Source organism: Haliotis cracherodii, unplaced genomic scaffold, assembly GCF_022045235.1.
Source record: "Haliotis cracherodii isolate W230 unplaced genomic scaffold, xgHalCrac1.p SCAF_1, whole genome shotgun sequence".
NCBI classification, from domain to species: domain Eukaryota; kingdom Metazoa; phylum Mollusca; class Gastropoda; order Lepetellida; family Haliotidae; genus Haliotis; species Haliotis cracherodii.
The window spans coordinates 49,164,504-49,183,891 of NW_027266264.1; the positions used below are offsets into that span (position 1 = coordinate 49,164,504).

General features: G+C 42.0%; 1 protein-coding gene across 1 annotated transcript; it reads left to right on the plus strand.

Moving 5' to 3' along the window:
• The first annotated feature begins 201 nt into the window (after window positions 1-201).
• LOC139478943 (uncharacterized) lies at window positions 202-17,349 on the plus strand. Its single transcript, XM_071261647.1, has 18 exons — window positions 202-269; window positions 2,207-2,259; window positions 3,533-3,684; window positions 5,442-5,572; window positions 5,926-6,061; window positions 7,415-7,483; window positions 7,917-8,029; window positions 8,561-8,642; window positions 9,319-9,486; window positions 9,790-9,876; window positions 10,319-10,413; window positions 11,218-11,325; window positions 11,884-11,944; window positions 12,060-12,167; window positions 12,743-12,807; window positions 13,942-14,013; window positions 16,139-16,308; window positions 16,791-17,349. The coding sequence occupies exons 1-18, from the start codon at window positions 235-237 to the stop codon at window positions 16,949-16,951; spliced, it is 1,866 nt and encodes a 621-aa protein (XP_071117748.1). The 5' UTR covers window positions 202-234; the 3' UTR covers window positions 16,952-17,349.
• Window positions 17,350-19,388: the final 2,039 nt, after the last annotated feature.

The window sequence follows — 19,388 nt, forward strand, 5'->3', positions numbered from 1 at the left end:
ATGAATGAAAGGAATGAAAGAATGAGTGTTTTGACGTTGATCAATAAATGAATGGATGGATTGACTTAGGATGAATACATATTAATAATAATATTCTCTTCTCTACCTGTCGGGAAACAGCTGTTCTATCCTAACCAGCCAATCGAATGAAGAGATGCCAGGATAAGGCCCCTAACCCTGATAGCACTAAATAACATCTGGCGTCAGTCACCTGGGACCCGCACAATCTGTCAAATGCGGAATACCCCACCATATGGACACGGAATGAGGTACGTTGTCCCCATTTCTTGTTGAAAACACCCCGTGACGACCAGGGTTGAGAATCTGCCCGTGAATTAGGACGACAGTCTACAATGTTGTTCTCTAGTTTTGTTTGTTTGTTTGTTTGTTGTTGTTGTTGTTGTTGTTTAGAAGCAACGCCCAAGGCTGTCGGGGCACTATGACACTCAGTCAAGCAAGTCACCTTGGCTACCGATTCTTTTCTTCGCCTCGAAAAAGGATAGGTTGATGGGGACCACTTCTAACCCGGACTAGCCAAGGTGGAGGACTAGTTAATCCCTTGAGGGTTGGGGGTAGAATATGTCCCAAACATAGCTGAATTGCGGCGTAAAACAACAACCACGCACCCTTCATGTAACTCTGTTAACGCCAACCTACTTCAATATGTGTAGCTGGCATACCTTATTTAGTGAGTATGCTAGAAAAGGTAGCATAAGTGTAGTAGATAGGTTTATCGTTATATGTCGATATTTAATACCAGGTTTTTAACGCATGAAGTGCAACAGATGGCCTGTATTAGACATTCACCCACTCCATAATGATACAACATCAACTGTTCTCCGACATGTTTCAATGATATGTTTAGGGAGAAGTGTGTTTTAGACTTTGTTTTTGTGTCATTATTGTGTGGATTTCTTTATGTATGTGCTTTATGTGTGAGCATTACCGCTAATAAGCATAACGAAAACGTCCAGTGACATTTTAATCACGAGAAATGTGTGCACGTGCGAAGAATTGACAAAACGCCGGTCGAGTCTACCTCCGCATAGAGATCAAAGAGCCGATGTATTTATTTTTGGTCGGAATTTTACAAATATTCAAAATTTATTTTGACATATATGGTCTGCGGTTTCAAAAATGGATAAAGCACGACTCGGATATGCTTGGGATTGTAACCCTCGATCGGGAGTGAAAGATGATATGGCCACACACATTTGACACTCTCGAACAGTGCATGAAGCTCGTGGTAACAAGCACGTTGACCTGACAGCTGCCCCCTGTGAATATGCATGAGTGGCGTAGTCCATTACTTCCTTGGGGATGGTTGGTTTGGTTTTGGTTTGTTGTTTTACGCCGCACTCAGCAATATTCCAGCAATATGACGGCGGTCTGTACATAATCGAGTCTGGACCAAACAATCCAGTGGTTGATATCATAAGCATCGATCCACGCAATTGGGATCGATGACATGCTTCAACCAAGTCAGCGAGCCTGACCACCCGATCCCGTTAGTCGCCTTTTACGACAAGTATAGTTGCCTTTTACGGGAAGCACGAGTTGCTGAAGACCCATTCTACTCAGAGGTCCGGGGGGTGATGGGAATAGATAAGCTCTAGGCACATGCTTGTTTTACGCATAAACGTAACCTGATGTGCTCTAGTATCCAGCAACCAACATGCAAGGCACTGAATAAGGTCGGTGTTCATTTAAATTCTTATGACATGTTGTTGAGATTATTGTCTGACACATTCATGCGCAGAATCAGATCGAGGCTGTACGTGGTGATCGTGATGTCCGTGCTTTTTCTAACCAACTAACAGTTAAATTCTCAATTCTCACAATCACGAGCTGACACAGCTGTGATAAGCGCATTGATGACATCTAGGTGAGACATGTCACCTTGATCGGTGTTAAATCCCTTTGTAAACGTGTATTAGATTACTGGACGAGACGCCAGTGATACACTTATATATTAACATACATTGACATTGACAAGAGTGGCACACGCCTTTTAAACCTTGGGTAATGTACTGTATACACTGCATGCCGTTATTATATTTCAAGGGATTTATTATCCTTGATGGCAGATAGAGGGAGTAGGGATTTCAGAGTGTGGGGCCAACTGCATTCGGCAGATCACTGCAGCCATGTCGGCGTCCAGATTCAAAGTTTCTGCCAAATGTCTATTTGCTTGCTTCATTTCCAGCCTGGTGCTTGTTGCTGTTATTGTGCTGGCCACACAGCTGGCTCCGTCAGCTGGTGAGTGTTCATTTCATATGTCATTCTGACAGCTTATGTACATTTCACATATATTGATAGTTCATGTACGTTTCATGCTCGCATTGATCATGCTCCAAACACCGGTAGGTATTGACCGATGAAAACGCAATGCTAGTTTGATTGTTTCCTGTTCGACGCCGCACTCAGCAGTATTCCAGCGGTCTGTAAATAATTGAGTCTGGGCCAGTGGTTGACATCATGAGCATGGGATACGATGGCATGCATCAACCTCGTCTGCGAGTCTGACCACCCGACCCTGTTAGTCCTGTGACGACAAACATGGGTTGATGAAGACCAATTCCAACCGGGTTCTTCACGGGTGCGCCGTGTCATACTCTACTGTGGGCACTTCTCGTATTATTAAAAACCACTTGGCAATGACGTAACTCCTTTCCCCCCTATCGTTTGTCTTGATGACAGAACAATTTCATGAAAAACCTTTGTCGCCAGCGGGATTCGACAGACGACAGCAGCCATGTTTATTGTTGCAGGTCGAAATGGTACAGGTTGATCATTATGTGACAGAACGCACACCGGAGTGGCCAATGTTCCCATGGTGGGGAGACCCGCCCTGTCACTTACACAAATCGATCAGTGCCGCGTCTCCCTGACTGACCATATCAGTCGGGTTTTGTTGAGAGAGGTATTATTACATAAGGTGTGGCAAGGTCATTATCCCACGTGTATTTATATACATAAGATCCGGCGACGTAAGGATGTGTTAACTGACATTTATAGATAGCGCTGGAGCTTAAGGGCCCTGCCAGGAGGGGGCTTATGATAAGAAAGGATACGCCGAATGTTTCCTGAATATATTAAACAGACAAAAGGCATAGCATTTCGGTGCACGTGGAAACATGTTGAACCAATTAGGTATTGAAGATAAATGAAATGTTAAATAAAAGTTTTGAAATGGTTTGCACTATAACATTATGTATGCATGGTCTATCTACGGTTTTGCATCTTTGTTCTCCCACATTCAGAATCTGATCCCGTTATTTTGAAAACAGTTCATTGATGTATAATTTTGAAATAATCTTGTGAAATCTATTGTAATATTAATGTACATTTTCATACGCTACATAAGAACATGTTTGTAAAGAGAATTGACTCACGTACTACAAACAGGCTTTACATAGTGAACTCTTGTAGATCACCAAGCCTTCACGTCACATTTTCAGTGAAACGCTTTTAGTATACACAGCGTAAATAACGGAATACTTTAAGACTATTGTTGATTGGAATATGTCAGGTGGATCAGCTGGCGATGACCTGCGGTCACTGGAGGCCGAGTTTTACCGATGGCGTGAGATGGACTCCCCGGAGTTTACCACGGAGACTGGCGTCCACACGTACGACAACACAGTAGAAGATTTCAGCATGGTGTCTTTGGAGACGAGAAAGGTGAGTGTGACGGGAATGGCTTTAAGTATGGCGTACCTGGAGACGAGACAGGTGATGCTTGGCCTAATGACCTTCAGGAGGTTGAGTGTGACTAGATGGTCTCACCTTGAATGTCGTACCTCTTTACGACGAAGGTGAGTGTGGCTAGATGATCGCAAACCTAAAGCATGGCATATTTTAAAATGTGGAAGGCGAGTGTGGCTAGATGGCACCTTAGTGTGATATACATGGAGAGGAAAGCAAGTGTGGCTAGACGAGGGAGGTGAATGTTGCTAGTGGTCTTCCAGTATGGCATACCTAGAGATGAGGGAGGTGACTATTGCTAGTGGTCTTCCAGTATGGCATACCTAGAGACGAGGGAGGTGAATATTGCCACTGGTCTTCCAATATGGCATACCTAGAGACGTGGGAGGTGACTATGACTAGTGGTCTTCCAGCATGGCATACCTAGAGACGAGGGAGGTGAATGTTGCTAGTGGTCTTCCAGTATGTCATACCTAGAGACGAGGGAGGTGACTATTGCCAGTGGTCTTCCAGTATGGCATACCTAGAGACGAGGGAGGTGAATATTGCTAGTAGTCTTCCAGCATAGCATACCTAGAGACAAGGGAGGTGAATGTTGCTAGTGGTGTTCCAGTATGGCATACCTAGAGACGAGGGAGATGAATATTGCTAGTGGTCTTACAGTATGGCATACCCAGAGACGAGGGAGGTGAATATTGCTAGTGGTCTTCCAGTATGGCATACCTAGAGACGAGTACGAAACGTTGACTAGATGATCCATGGCACATTAAATTGTACGATGGACAACGCGGCTATTTTGGTATATTACATGATACTAGGTGGAGCACCTATTCCAGTGGAATAATGTAGTCATGTGGACAAGAAGATCAACAACGTTGTCCTGCGAAGATGGAAGGCCAGTTATGATATTATCCAAGTGACAACAAGTATTCATAAACACGACAGACATGATTTGGATAACAACGACATGCGTGACATGTTATTTGTGTACTGAGTCTGTCCGCAAGACGTCTGATAAGGAAACGTCCAGGGACATCCCCTGGAGAGAAGCATGTGTAGCTTAAATGATCAGAAGACGCCATGTGGATCAAGATTACAAAACCTCATGGCTTGACAGAAATACAGCAAGATATCAAACGGGCTCAGGACTGAGCACTGCATGATGTCTGATGGTGGTTTTCTGTGGAAATATATTAAACACGTTCTTAACGTTTGTTTCGACTGGAAATAAATGGTCTTTGTTTGTTCCAAAATGAGATAGTGTTAATGCTTTTGACAGTATTATCTCGTAACAACTAGTATTAAGCCGACATATTTACACAATTGCTTAACGTTAATATACAGTGCTTCTGTGGTTCTATTATAACAGACTAGGGGGCACAGGTGGCACAGTCGTGTAAGACGCCGCGATTCGCTGTGCAGAGTTGCGTCCCTTGGGCACGACAGAAACCTATGATTGCGGGTTCGAATCCCTGTTCGCCCCGATTATGTTTCTAGGTTTGTCAGCACCATACCCGTGCTCGTGGCTTTCACCGAAGTGGTAAACGTCTGAGACCTGCATCACTTCGGGCTTTCCTCCCACGTTAAGCAGACATGCCGCGATATAACTGGAATAATGTTAAAAGCGGCGTTAAACCCAACTCACCCACTCACTCACTCACTCACTTGCCTCACTAAAGAAATATGATAAGTATGTGATATACGAACTGAACGTACTTGCTGTTTATCTATAGGCCAAAGTAGATGACTTTATCAGCCGACTCTCCACCATCAGCACCGACGCATTGACGACATCGGAGAAGTACAGTCATGAAGTGTTTAACGACACTCTGTCCACGGTTTCGTTTAACCACCAGTGGCGCTTGTACGTATGTTCCTAATGTGATGCCAAATTGAGATGTTAAAATACGATGAGTAACAGTATATTTCTTAATTACGTTTGGCGATCTGTTGAATTTATTCATTATGGAACTTTGGCATTAAAGGCCAACAATAACATTATAAGCCAGCTTGCAATTCACTGTGGTTTGGTGGATGGCACCTTCCTTTGACGGATCAGCGAGGCTCAGTTGTCATTCTGGTTTCTGGGCTTTAAATAGTCATTATTAACACTGTACTACTGGCTCTGGTTATTAAGTATCCACGAGCTGTGAACAGGCCGAATGAGGATGGACTAGTCAGTGTTAGTGTGACAGCCGGTGTATTTCCTTGTTTCAGCTATGGTCCGCTGAATCCCCTCAACTTCCTGGAGGGCGACCAGATCGATCCTGCATACAATGTCCGCATCCTTAAATATGAAACAAAACAAGATTACGAGAAATACCTCTCCCGGTTACAACTGTGGCCGACTAAGGTAAACTGGAGTTTATTGGGTGTTAGTCTAATCGTTGTTAAATGTTGTTCAAAGCTACCCAAAAGACTGTATGAAGCGAGGGATGACTTCAACTTTCCAACAGTCAACTTTCCCTTTATGTCGAGCAGCATTCCAGCGGCTCCAGCCTTTGGTTTCTATATTTCACTTTTGAGGTACAATTGAAATGTTCTCTCCGCGAAAATGTCCGACGCTTGCTCAAACGCTTTGTTTGATGAGGGTTACAATATTCAAAAGCGTTCAAACAGTTTTATAATAGACATGTGGCGGATATTTCCAAATTTGACGCATCAGTAACAAAAATGACGACTGATGGAATTTCCTATTTGACTTGAGCCATATGTTCCCGTGTTTTGTCAGGTGAACAAATTATATGATAATACCTTTGTATATTTACTAACGGGTGCCACCAACGGGGCAGGATACGCTCACCTTTTAGCGAACACCTGGTATCATCACTGTTTAATACCGATTCATAGCTAGACAGATGCTTATCATTTAGAAGGAATCATACAGTGGTCACTTCTTACGGACATTTCTTATGATTAAGGAAAGGGCTTTATTTGTATCCAATGTTACGGCTCACTACCGGAATGGCCGGAATGGCATCTGCTTTTTTATATGTCCAGCTACTAAATTTTCTGACTGAAAGGCCAAGCATATGATTTAGCGTCAAAGTATGCCTCTGCTACACGATTGAATTTGGAAGTCATTTAAAATATGTAAGCTTGGATTTTTTAAAGAAAAACGCCTTGCAACAATGTAATATTTCTGACAGGCAGCTGTTACATACGATCAATGCCTGACTTACCCGTGAAGATCCGGGTTAGAATAGTTCTCCAGCATGCAAGTCATCGTATCCCATTTGCGTTGATCGATGCTCACGATGCCAATCACTAGATTGTGTGGTTCAGACTCCATTATTTACAAACCACCGTCATATAACTGGAATATTGCTGAGTGCGCCGTTAACAACAAACTTGTCATGAATCTCTGATCTGGTGCGCATTGTACATATTGTATTTAACATCGTATAATATTTAAAGGCCTTCGTGTCTCCCTTCAAATTGTCTCATGGTCTTAAGTAAATGCATAACGACAGCATTATTTCAATTCAAGAAAAGTCTTTAACATTCTATGAACGGTTCTTCAAACATGCTAAAACCTTTGTACATATACTTTGTGTAGAATGTTAACACTGATAATGATAAATTACCACATATCCATTTATTGTATATTTGTATTGTAACCTTCAGTGGTTTCTTGAGTTATCGTTTGCCATATCAGCATCGGTCACGTTAAATTTAACACAAGGATATACACAACATGTTCTAGTTTACCCAGTACATCACACGGTTCAAGGAAGCGGCCAAGAACGGACATACGTACCATCGAGTCTCAGTGGTAAGAACACATACAAGACAACCGTCAAGGCAAAACATATCTTTGTATCGTAGTCTAAAGAATTTGATTGGTACCACATATGTATCTACGCAAGAACCAGATGCCTTTTCCATATGCTACTGCAAATAGTAAATCCGGATCCTCAACTTGATATTAAAAGGATGCAACGGACAGTATTATTTTTGATGTCACATTATGAAATATGTTATCCGTGATAAGCGACTTGCTCTTGAATTCATCGGTAACATTTAAATTGCATTCGATTAATAAGTATAGATTGCATACGTGAAGCAAGGGACCAGTTTGTGTTTATTTTGAGGAATAATTTTGTTATTTGAAAATAACTTTCGACAAAGATACAGAAAATGATTAAAACAGTCAGAGTGACTTCAATGATCTGTCCTGGATCTGATGCTCGTGTATAACCCTCCAGGACAAACTCCCAGGACAAATTGAGCCGCTGCTGGTGGCAAACCCTGAGACATCAGTCTTCTACAAGCCATTCACCACTGACGTCGACAAGCTGCCCATCTCCACAAATGACAAGTAAGTGAAAGGATACAGCTGAACACTAACACATGACCATGAAATGATGACCATGAAATGATGACCATTCAGCGGCATCTCAACCTGTGGGTCACGGGTTGGCCAGACGGCAAGATGACTTTCCACAGTTGAATGATAGTGCGTTCGAATCCCAGATGTGCATATGTTATTATTCTTGGTTTGTCAGTACCATACCCGTGCTCATAGCTATTACAACTGGAATATTGTTCAGAACGGTGAGCTTCGGACGAAAACAGTAAAGGTTATGACACGTTATATTTATAAGACGTATGACACCTAAAAAAATGCAATTTTCATGTAGTTAGAATAAAAGCATAAACGGGTACTTTGCGAGGGACACTTTTACATTCTTGTCGCAAAAATAAAGAAACTACCAATATTATGAAGCGAGTAATTAGGCTGACTACAGCATGATACACTGCCCTCTTCCTATTCCTGTTACAGTGGAACCTAGTTTTGTAGTTTGCCATAGCTATCTACATACATGTCGTTTCTCTCTTTGACTTCTAGAAACGATTTGCGCTCTCGTGGTCGACACGCTGTTGTGAATCTGCTGCAAGCATTCAAGGGAATCAAGGAATACCTGGAACAGGTAGACGCAAAGACTGAAGGACTTGTACAATTGAAACTAATTTGAACTTCTAAAATCACTTAGGTAGCTAAAATATTTCAATAAGGCGCTTACGAAGCTGAGATTCGTCATGTTACAAGAATGGGCCTGATTATGCATTGCGATAATCTGACAGAAGATATAGACAATGCTATATATATTTGTCCACAACACAACGACTTTGTCCACTCTCAACATATGTGTGTAATGTTTTTATCTTTTTTAGATCTTGATTATCTTGTGATCAATTTGTGTACCGCCAAAATGTTTGCGTATGCAAATACATGTATACCTTTGGATGTTTCTCCAGTGGTGTCTTTTTAAACAACTTGATAGCTTGTTGAGACATCAGTTCTTCAACAAGTTGAAAGTTTTGGGTGGTAGCACCTGCTGTCAAATGGTGTTGGGCGGGCTGTAAGGGTGGATGTGGATTACAATGATGACCCAGAGACGTGACGCTAACCCCATTTCACCTCACCCCACCTACTGACGTCACTCATTCACAGCTACTGACGTCACTTTCATACCCACTGACGTCACTCTTTCACACCTACTGACGTCACTGATTCACACCAACTGGCGTCACTGATTTCCACCTATTGAATGACAGCTGCCCCAAGTACTTCTACTGCTTGTCACGTGCCATGTTCTGTTGCAGGACTACATCTTCCAGACACGCACCACGTACGGTGTGTTGGGGCTGCCTAAAGGTAAAGACTTGTACAGGGCCTGCCTGAAGTGGCACATCTCGGTGGACCTCACCCCAGAGGAGGTGCATCAGAAGGGCAAGGAGGAGGTTGCGCGGATCAGCTCAGAGATACAGAGAGTAGGATAATTTAAAAAAAAGATATAATGACGTTAAATTTTATGTTTTAAACAAAGACAAATATTTTATAAATACGAGTTGTAAGTACCTTGGTTTGTAAATGTCATTTGATATGATTATTCTCACACGAAAGTTCGGAAATTACTAAATGCCATGGAAACTTGTGACAAAGAGAAATTCAGACATGACTAATCTCATGATACATATGGTCTACGTGCAAAGAGTGAAAAGACAAACTGCCTCTAATATATTCACATCCCCAATCCGAGTATAAAACTACCTGTATGAATGACTTACTTTTAGATAATGCGGAAACGAAATTACACTGGAACAGTGGCGGAATTCTACAAACAGTTGAAAGAACAACCCCAGTTTCACCTGAACAGTGCCGTAAGTTAAGGCGATTTATGAACAGTGTACATCGACTCTTTATAACCCCAGGTTGTATCAAGGATTTAACAAAGATGTGTAGCCTCATCAGGGGCCATGGTGTTCAATAACCGCTATCTCTGGAAAAAAAGATAGGCGTATACAACAACCTAGATATATCACAATTTAATAATTTAGTTGTTTTCTAATTTTTAGCTTCAGACATATCCTAGGTTGCACGCATAAAAAAAGTTAGCTACGCTCTCTACTATTAGCGATTAGTTTAGGAGTTTTCGAGTGTGTATTAGAGGTCCTGGTTCGAATTCCACAAAGGCTGATGAAAGGTTCCTCGGAAGCCATCAAGGTCATCATCCTTCTCACTCACTTTATGAGCTCATATGTTGAACTCAGTTTTAATGAAGACATTTAAATTGAAATAATAATGTGGCATTTCCATTTTTAGGATGAACTCTTGAAGGAATACCGATACATGATATATGACAGAATATACCCACAGTTGTCGAAGGCCTTCAAGAATATACCAAACCTCAATGTCACGTAAGGAATTTATACTATGGATCACGCTGGGAATGATGCACAATGAAATGTCGCTGAACTTGTGGTGCAGCATTGGGTCCCACAGATGCAACTGGCTCCCCATTAATATCTGTCTCTGGATCTGTCATTACATCATTTCGGTCTTAACCATACATAAATGTCGTAATTGCGGTACACAAGGCCAGAATCGGTGATCATTGTATCTCACTTACCAATCAATTTATAAATCGAAACGACCCGTGAAGATCCGGGGTAGAATAGGTCTTCAGCAACCCATGCTTGCCGTAAAAGGCGACTATGCTTGTCGTAAGAGGCGACTAACGGGGTCGGGTGGTCAGGTTCGCTGATTTGGTTAATGCATGCCATCGATCCCAATTGCGTGGATCGATGCTTATGATATCATTCACTGGATTGTCTTGTCCAGACTCGATTATTTACAGATCGCCGTCATATAGCTGGAATATTGCTGAGTGCGGCGTAAAACAACCAACAAACCATCTATAAATCGAAACTAGATGAAGATATAGGCGTTTTTTATCGATTTGTGTAAATGTTAGAAGAAGTGGTCGTATTTGCTCTTGCGGCAGTTGTAGATGACATAGTTAGTGTGATGTGAAGTGAAATTTGAGTCATTGATTGTTATTCTTCAGTAAAAACGTCAGCTGTTTAAGATAATTTCCCGACAATCGCGAATGTCTTGCGCCATAAGTGCGATTATTGAGACGTTTGTTTGTGTTCAATTTTGCAAACTGTATCTCAACAGTAGTTACAATATTAAAGTTATGATATTTGTTCCCTCGCTAGTGTGGAGGCTATGCCTAACGACGGACCAGGGGGGATGTACGTATCGGGGACAGCGGACGGATCACGTCAGGGAGTATTCCAAGTTAACCTAAAAAGGCCAAACGAAACGTAAGTCCACAAAAATAAAAATGATTAGCAGAGTCCAGTATCCGGTTCCGACTACAACATGAGCCATGTGTTTGTGAAATTGTGATGATACCAGGCTAGCGTATACATAAAACGTACGTGTTGGTTCCTGACGGAGCACTGCAGTACGCCTGCCGTACTCCTGCTATATTCTGAAACGCCAACCTTTATGAACAGTTTATGTACATGACACTTATGACGTTTGTAAGGAAAGCTATAGCATTAGATGGAGATCTGTATGCCCAAGAGAATTATATTCGTACGAGTGGTACTGACTTTACTGAAAAAAATAATCCTGGGTTTGTTTGTCGAGATCTTAGCCTCCTGTCTTGGAGTTATTTTCTGGTAACGTAATAACCTAATATACAGATAAGTGCTGGCTCGCTGACTCGTTGCTGCATCAGATTCAGTCTAAAAATTGAACCTAAAATCGTATATGAAATAACATCTAATATTTGGTATTTTACGAATATTAGTGATGTCTTCATGATAGATGAAGTGTGTTCTGGTGCTCAGTTCTGTCGATGTATCTTCTTTCAGAAACACGTTCAGTATGATGGCATTGACTCTACATGAAACAGTACCTGGTCATCATCTACAGGTGAGTCATTGACATGATCACAAAGTGTAAACACGTTCTCAGAGACGATATACACAGCTACATGTTGTAACATGCCACCTAATCAGTGAATACCTTCTACTCCCCATCGTTTCAGTCCGTGTACGCGCTCACTGCCAGCCTGCCAGACTTCCAGAGAAATATTGAATATGAGAAATATTTTGCCGTTCCTTATCACTTTCCGTTTTACACGGCGTACACTGAGGTGAGTAGCTGGGTGTGGTCTACATCCAAGCAAGTATGATCAAACTAAATATTACACTGTGTTGAACTGCAAACTCCGAGTTTATTATGTATATCAGTGTAACAGTCCATGACTACGAAGCGTACATCCCAAATATCACGCTCTCCCTCTCTCTCTCTGTCTGTCTGTCTGTCTGTCTCTCTCTCTCTCTCTCTCTCTCTCTCTCTCTCACACACACACACACACACACACACACACACACACACACACACAGAGCATATCGAGTTAAGAACGTAGACACTCTGTGGTAACACACGACTGATTGTTAGTTTTGTCATTAATTGGTCCACATTGGAAACATCTCTTCTTAACGTACATACTTCTCTTTATGTTTCTATGGTTCGCGTTACTTTTGGTTTCCTTCTGGGGTCAATATTGAGAGGTTGTTCATCAGTCAGGTGTTGATATTGGGCCGTGAGTTTTGCAATGTATCGCCACTCAGTCAAAACTGTCAAGACCGTTCTCCCTGCAGACCAATGCCTCGTTCCAGACTGACTTCCTCATGGAACTTTTATTTTGATGTGTTTCTTTATCAGGGATGGGGTCTATACGCAGAATCTCTCGGAGAATATTTAGGTATCTATAAAGACGATAACGAACTGTGAGTATGAATATAGTCACACCTTATATGGCAAATAAACATGACCAACAGCAATGGCAATTGTATCTGTCTCAGTTTGGTAACGCATGCAACCATTGCTGAGCATGAGGATTTGGAGATTAACATTCCCTAGATTATAAAAGAATTTAGTAGTTCACCCAGCAGGTACCCGATACATTAAATAAATCAATCAATCAATCAATAAATCAATAAATCAATAAATCAATAAATCAATAAATCAATAAAATTAAATAAATAAATAAATAAATGCAGCAAAGAAGGTTTGGGTGATCCTTGCACAGTCATCAGTTCAGGGCCCTAGCCCCCTCTACACGCAGACCAGACAATCGAACCCACCAAGAACCTTTCGGAGAATGTGAAGACTCCCCAACACTGCAACCTTCTGCATTACCCAGAATGTCATTCCTGGAAGCAAACCCGGGTACTCTCCCAATGTCAGTCAACAGAGTGAGAGGTACTAAACCTATAGGCACGGAGAACAATGGGAATATGGTACATGGGGTGCAATCGTGGCATTTCGAAGTCTGCATATTTTGCCATGTTTTTCCTGAATCTTGTCAATCACATTAGTGTGAAAAGGGAGAGAAAATTCCATAATAAAAATGATTTCATTTGATTTACAAGAAAGGACAAGGTCAGGTTTGTTGGCCTGGATAGGCCTGAGGCTGTATACGGGCCTATTCCAAAGAATTTTGTAGTAATCATTTTCCATGGCGCCCTCTACATATTCCAAGTCGTACCATGGATGGACCTCTGTGTCAAAACCACAAGCATGGCGAGGACTGTGCTAAAAGATCATGTCGCTTAAGATACTGTGCTTTTGCCAAAGCTGGGCAATAATTATTATTATTGGGGCGGTTGGGTAGCCTAGCGGATATAGCGTCCACTCGTCACGCCGAAAATCCGAGCCCGATTCACCACATTCGTGCAAAGTGTGAAGTCTATACCTGGTGTCCCCCGCCGTCATATTGCCATCATACTCACTTGCTCACTATTCTTCTTCCTATTATCATTGCTTGACGAGGAGGACGGGCAATCTTTAATTCCTGCCTTCCTGTACGACGTTCAACAATACAGTGACGTTGTCCTAATAATTTCGTTTCCAATTCTCAGACTTGGTCGATATGGGGAGGAGATATTCCGTGCGTGCAGACTGGTCGTTGACACCGGATTACATTTCTTTGGGTGAGTTCCAATCAACAATGTCTTCCATGTGCCCAGCAGACATGAAGTGTTATCGTAACGTACCTGCATACCACAGATGGACGACCAACGTCGGAAGCGGCAGGAAACATATATTTCACAAGGGACAGTTAACTGTCTCTTTAATCTTTAAAGATTATACACTCTCACTGAGCATGAATGTGATGATTTAGGTGTCTGTCATGGGAGACGGATTGAGACAAGTCGGAGGAGGGCAAGAGGCCTGAACAGAAAACAATGTGTCTGTCATTAGATCTTCACCAACCACTAGTTTGCTGTCTTTTGCTAGGAATATTGAAGCAGAACAAGCTCTCAGGAAACGCGCTATTTTATTACTGTATTGTCTGGTCCACTATCACTTGATTGTCTGGTAAAGACACCATTATTTACGGCAGGAACACCCCTGTGCGGCGTCAGGCAACAAACAAACAAAGACATGTTTACCTCTTCGTGAACACCTGGTGTCATCACTGATTTTCAGTGATCCATCTATATAATATTTACCAATATTTTTGCATTTCACGCCCGTCAGGGTTCTGAAGTGCCTTTAATATGTGGTAAACAGAGTAGTCGTCGGGAAGTAGGACGTAGCAGGACGTGGAGAGTTTCGTTCATGTGGACGGTACAGGTATCAGAGAAAGGTGGGGTGAAATGGAGTTTAACGTCGCGTCGAAGTTTATTGCACTGTGTAATATGGCGACGTGTTTGCACGTGTGTGAGAAATATGGTGAATAGGAGATACGTTTAATAAAAGAAAACCGAATACTAAAATACAACATACAATGATATTCAAATGTTCCTCCTAAGTCCGGGGGCACGGGTGACCCAGTCGTCTAAGGCGCCGCGATTCGCTGTGCAGAGTTACGTCCCTTGGGCACGCCAGAAACATATGATTGTGGCTTCGAATCCCGGTTCGCCCCGATTATGTTTCTAGGTTTGTCAGCACCATACCCGTGCTCGTGGGTTTCACCGAAGTGATAAGCGTCTGAGACCTGCACTTGCTTTCCACCCACATTAAGCTGACACACCGTGATATAACAGGAATTCTGTTAAAAGTGGAGTTCAACCCAACTCAGTCACTCCTCTTTAGTCCCGGGAAAAATATCCTGACATCATCTACGTGACGTAATTGTGACGTCATCGAGGACAGTAACTTAATAATGTTCTCAGTTAGTCTCACTGATGACGGACTTCCAACCACCTGGCGTCACTTCTACTGAAATATGTTTAATATTTTCTTTCACAAAATTATTAATATTGATACAGTAGTGTAAATATTGTCACGGGTGAAAATTGAATCAAATGTGGCACAAATCAATACAGAATACAGGGGCACTTTCATAGTTCAGAGGTAGTGACTTCAATGCAAGTCCAAAGACTTGAATGACAAAACTAAACTGCCAATTTGAGATTTCGTAATATCCCTGACGGATAACGACGGTTGTCTATGGCTGTACCTGCAAGTCAACCTAAGTAGAACGTCATCGTTCATCAGTATACGTCTTCTCCTATAATTGTATGGGGTTCCCTGCGCTGTGCTGGCGATGTGGCGGACATAGTGTGTCTGCAAAAGTTTGACACAAATATAATTTTTTTCTGGTTTCTTCTCAGGTTCAGACCGCCTCCGTGGTCTAGTGGTAGAGCGTCCGCCCGGAGAGCGGAAGGTCCGGGGTTCGATCACCAAAAGACGTTAAAAGATGGTACTTGTTGTTACCCTATCTGGCGCTCGGCATTAAGGGGCTAAAACAAGGACTGGTCAGCTCGGAGTCAGTATACTGTGTCTGAGTGGGGTATTCATGTTTAACTGCGGCATGGTATCTCAGTGAGCTAGCACTATGAATCGGCATCAGTCCGGACTAGTACAAGCAGCCACACAAACACATACACGTACATGAACGTCGCTATATAAGTGCAATAATCTTGGACGCGACGTTAAACCCAATTTCACCTCACCCCACTTCTCAGGTTCAATAATACAAGGGTTATGTAGATGTACATGTTCAAACGACGCACGTCCCATTCTGTATTAGGGCGGTCAGCGGGTAGATGGTCCATAACTGTGTGTATATTGAGGATGAGTTCATGTCTGTTTTCTGTTTTGACCCAGATGGACACGACAGCATGCGATCACGTACATGGCTGACCACACCCCGATGGGCCAGAATGAGATTGAAATAGAAATAGACCGCTACATCACGTGGCCCGGACAGGCATGCGCATACAAGATTGGAGAACTTAAAATAAAGGAACTGCGACAAACTGCTATTGACAAACTTGGTTCGTTCGAGATGTTATCGTTGCTTTGCATTTAATTAATTGACATTTTATCATCGGGAATTCCCTTTCACAAAAGGAGGACGGCAGACCCTTGAAGGTTCAACAACCCATGCTTGTCGTAAGAGGCGACTAACGGGATCGGGTGGTCAGGCTCACTGACTTGTTGATCGCATCCCAATTGCGTGGATCGATGCTCATGGTGTCAATCACTGGATTGTCTGGTCAAGACACGATAATTTACAGACTGCCGTCATATTGCTTGAATATTGCAGAGTGCGGCGTTAAACAACCCACAAATAAACACACAAATGTCCTCATTAATTCTTTATCAACATGGAAAGAAACTTTGCGGGGGACCAGTACTTAAAAGCAGAACTGTCGGCCTTCAGAGACTTCAGAAATAGATTCATTATATTCAAACGATCTGTAAGTGTATGGTGGACCTTACACATATTATAAGAATGTCCTGTTTATAATTTCAGGTTCCAAATTCGACATTGGAGACTTCCATAGTCAGATTCTGGAGAATGGTCCAGTACCGCTAAGTCTCTTAGAGAAGATCGTCAATAACTGGATAAACGGAGGTGGTGCCACGGGACAGAACTCTCCCAACCTGCCTCTGCTTCCTAATATTGTGGGATAACTGCTGACTGAAATGCAGAAGGGATATTAAGTGCTATGTGTTATACGCAACACTCGCACTCAGCTAAATGCTGACATATATTTATGTTAATCTATACAATAAAGGTACCACCTACCTTTTAATGTCTCAGGGCATCCATTGGATAATTATTTATTGTGTGTACAATCTGAGGTTCGATTTTGTTCCACTATATATTTTTACCAAATTGTTGAAAAGAAATGAAGTGCACCAATTCGTGAAATTTTGGTTGATTTTTTTCACTGGCATTTGGAACTATAACCCTGAATCTGTCGTGTTGCTTTCTGTTGACGTTCGTTAGGACACGGTCACGCCTATCCAGAAAGCCCAGATTGAATCTGGACTCATCTGAAAACATTACACGATGCCATCGGCGATTTACCCTGTTTCTACGCTCTACACACAATTGGCGTTCAAGTGGAATGTGTTGATTTGTTAACAGTGGTGCAACATGCAGACGATTTCCTAAACCAAACTATGTTTGCCGAAAAAAGGCGGCAATGCTTGTCGTAAGAGGCGACTAAAAGGATCGGGTGGTAGGCTCGCTGCCTTGGTCGATGCATGTCATCGCATCCCAAACGCGTAGATCGATGCTCATGGTGTAAGTCACTGGATTGTCTGATCCAGACTCGATTTTTTACATACCGCCGTCAGGGTTAAAAAACAAACAAATAAAACTTCACTTAAACTTCGGTGACCTAGCTCGTGACCTGATTGGCTATGTGGACTCGATTTTTTAAAGCCAGGTTTCATTAGAGCCGATCATTAACGTTTTGTTCTGCAGAAACATGTTACAAAGTAGGCAAATCACAGTCTGAGACACACAGAGCATATCGGCAACCACTCACTGAGTTCTTCCAGTTAAAAAACGTGCCCATCGTATCCCAATTGCTTGGGTCGATGCTCATGGTGTCAGTCATTAGATTGTCTGGTCCAGACTCGATTATTTACAGACCGCCGTCATATTCAGCTGGAATGTTTCGAACCGGGATTCGAACCCACAATCATAGGTTTCTGGCGTGGCCAAGGCACGCAACTGTGCACAGCGAATCGCGGCGCCTTAGACGACTGTGCCACCCGTGCCCCGGTTTCACTGAAGTGAATCGAGTGAATCAAGTGAATCAAGAATGACCCACTGGAGGGGAGGAAGCCTGGTCCACGTGCAATGTTTCGGGTGTGTTTGTGCGTTAACATTGTGGTTCCGAAACCGTTCTATCCCTGGCATTTTTCAAAGCTGATCGACCTTCTTTCGACCGATCATGATATAGATTTCATGATTTCCTGCTATTTTTCAAGAGTATAAATTAATTCTAATCTAACATATTCACAAACTTCATTGACAGAACAACAGTTACCTTATCGTTAATCTTTTGTATCATATCCAAAACAAACTTACATACCTCAAGTGGCATCATAACTTTGTTTTTCGACCTTGTTTCATCTCACAAACAAGTCCTTCCATTAAATCCAGCTCAAGTACTTATTTTTTGGTCGATAATTGACATATATTCGTATTATATTTTGACAAATTTCATCCGCAGTATGAGTCTATAAATCAGTTCTTGAGAAGAGTGCATGGAGAGTAAAGGAAGATTGAAATATCGCCCTCGTCTTTCTCATGAAGCTCATCAATCGTGCCAGCACTTATATTTACATTTATATTATATACTCATCGCCAAAAGAAACGCGAACCATAGAAACATATAGAGAAGTAGAGATGTTTCCATTGTGTACCAATTGGTGATAAAACTGACAATCTGTCAAGTGTTACCACAGAGTGCCTTTGTTCTTGTCACGATATGCTGCGCGTGATTTCCAAACTTTACACCCTAATCCTGCACGAGACAAGTGGTGCATCTCGAGTCATGGATCTATGACGTCACATCATGCGTTCATGAGCGTCGTTTCACACATCATACCAGCATGTTTGTTTGTGCATGAAACCAATCTAGTATCTCATGATTATGAGTTGTTCATATATTAACCAACATATGGTGTTCGCTTTTCTTTTGTCGGTTATTATATATAAATTTATATTATATTTACATTTATATGGACCGTGTTTCTTTTTCGAAATGGTGTGCATAGATATTGATAATGATCATGTAATAGCAGAAGTCGGTTTTTGAGTCAGATAAAACAGTCAAACTTCGGTTTTATTCCTTGGATTTATTCCACTCATGTGGGTTTTACATCGCATAACATCCCTCGGTGTGATTATAGATATAGGTACATCTTCAAAGTTTGAGGACATTTTTTTAACTATAAATGCAAATCAGAGCTTATTAAGAAAGCAATTAAGGCAAGAAGTAGCATCCCAATGTGCACAACTGTACTGCTTTCCTTGCTGATCTGTTTCTTTATGCATTTCAATAAAGCTGTTTAAAGATTTGGCCAGACGTTTAACTTATTCTTCATG

Excerpts from the sequence above, each read along its gene's own strand:
- LOC139478943 (XM_071261647.1), top strand. The coding sequence starts at position 235 with ATGCGGAATACCCCACCATATGGACACGGAATGAG. Across the intron at positions 12,168-12,742 it reads TTTACACGGCGTACACTGAG|GGATGGGGTCTATACGCAGA; the intron begins GTGAGTAGCTGG and ends TTTCTTTATCAG. Across the intron at positions 16,309-16,790 it reads AACTGCTATTGACAAACTTG|GTTCCAAATTCGACATTGGA; the intron begins GTTCGTTCGAGA and ends TTATAATTTCAG.